This window comes from Acyrthosiphon pisum, unplaced genomic scaffold, assembly GCF_005508785.2.
Source record: "Acyrthosiphon pisum isolate AL4f unplaced genomic scaffold, pea_aphid_22Mar2018_4r6ur Scaffold_20239;HRSCAF=20934, whole genome shotgun sequence".
Lineage (NCBI taxonomy): Eukaryota > Metazoa > Arthropoda > Insecta > Hemiptera > Aphididae > Acyrthosiphon > Acyrthosiphon pisum.
Genome location: NW_021769577.1, coordinates 1 through 1279, shown reverse-complemented (window position 1 = coordinate 1279; position 1279 = coordinate 1). Strand labels below are relative to the sequence as shown.

At 28.9% G+C, this 1279-nt stretch overlaps 1 protein-coding gene across 1 annotated transcript; it reads left to right on the top strand.

The window, feature by feature from the left end:
• Window positions 1-715: 715 nt before the first annotated feature.
• Window positions 716-1238, top strand: LOC103311808 (the record flags this gene model as incomplete). Its single annotated transcript, XM_008191520.1, has 1 exon — window positions 716-1238. A coding segment is annotated over exon 1 (523 nt), but the record flags the coding sequence as incomplete, so codon positions are not given.
• Between the last annotated feature and the right edge of the window lie 41 nt (window positions 1239-1279).

Here is a 1279-nt window from a genome sequence, read left to right as displayed (position 1 = left end):
GAGTATGCAAATTTATGTGTAAATACAACCATCAGAAGATTTATAATAGTATCCAGTTCATCTCAAATATAAATCAACATAAATCAAATGTTTGATTTTATCAAAACAAAAAAAAAAAAAGTGTAAATGGTAAATTATAGCTCATAAAAAAAAAAATCTTGGTTGTAATTAGCCAGGTACCTACCTAATATTAATTTTTTAGATTTAGTGATTTAGTTAATTAGGAATTGCATGTATTCAGTATTAAGGATTTTTAAAGATCTTTAATAATATAGAAATTTAATAAATACCTACCTATTACAATAATCTTAACAGAAAAATAAGGGTATCCTATAATTTTTTTGTGGCTTGAATATGTGTAGATATTTTATACCTACAAAATCCTGGGTAGTGGGTAAACATGTTGTATTTCCCTGACTATCTCATAATGTATAATGTTCACTTAATTATAAGGTTTTAATAAAAAAGAATCCATTTAATAATCAAGTTAATGATTTGAAATTGTTAGAATATGAATATCACACTTGTCATATACGTTTTAAGACTGGGGTCTTCAACCCTAATGAGAATTTCAGAAAGCAAATTAAAAACTATAATAATTGTCCTTTAATAATTATAAAATTAAAAACATTTCATATTATAAACCTAATAATATACTCTCTATGAGTGGTGCATTAACAATAATTTTACTCTGAATACTAAGAAATGTCAGATAATGACATTTTCCAGAGCTCGAGTTATTTCTTCATTTGATTACAACCTTAATGGTGAAACACTTCTTCGGACTATGGGGGCTATTAAAGACCTCGGTATTTATTTCGATCCTAAACTTAAATTTGACAGTCATATTACCAACATTGTTAACAGGTCAAATAAAATCCTTGGTTTTATCCGTCGTAATTGTGCTGATTTTGATGATTCATTAGCTTTAAAGTCTATTTACTGTAGCTTGGTACGCTCTATTTGTGAATATGGCTCAATAATATGGTCTCCATATCAATCGGGTCATAAGCAAATCATTGAAAAAATTCAACAAAAATTCCTACGTTTCCTTTCATTTAAATGTTCCATAATCAGAGAACCCCATTCTTCATATACTCCACTACTAACAATTCTCAACCTCGAAACACTTGAACAACGTCGTCTGCGATTAGATTTGTACTTTTCGTATAAACTTTTTTCAGGAAATATAGACTGTCCTGAGTTCCTAAGTCGCTTCTCCTTCCATACCCCTATTCGTAACTCCCGGTCTAAAAACACTTTCTATCTAAACACAGAA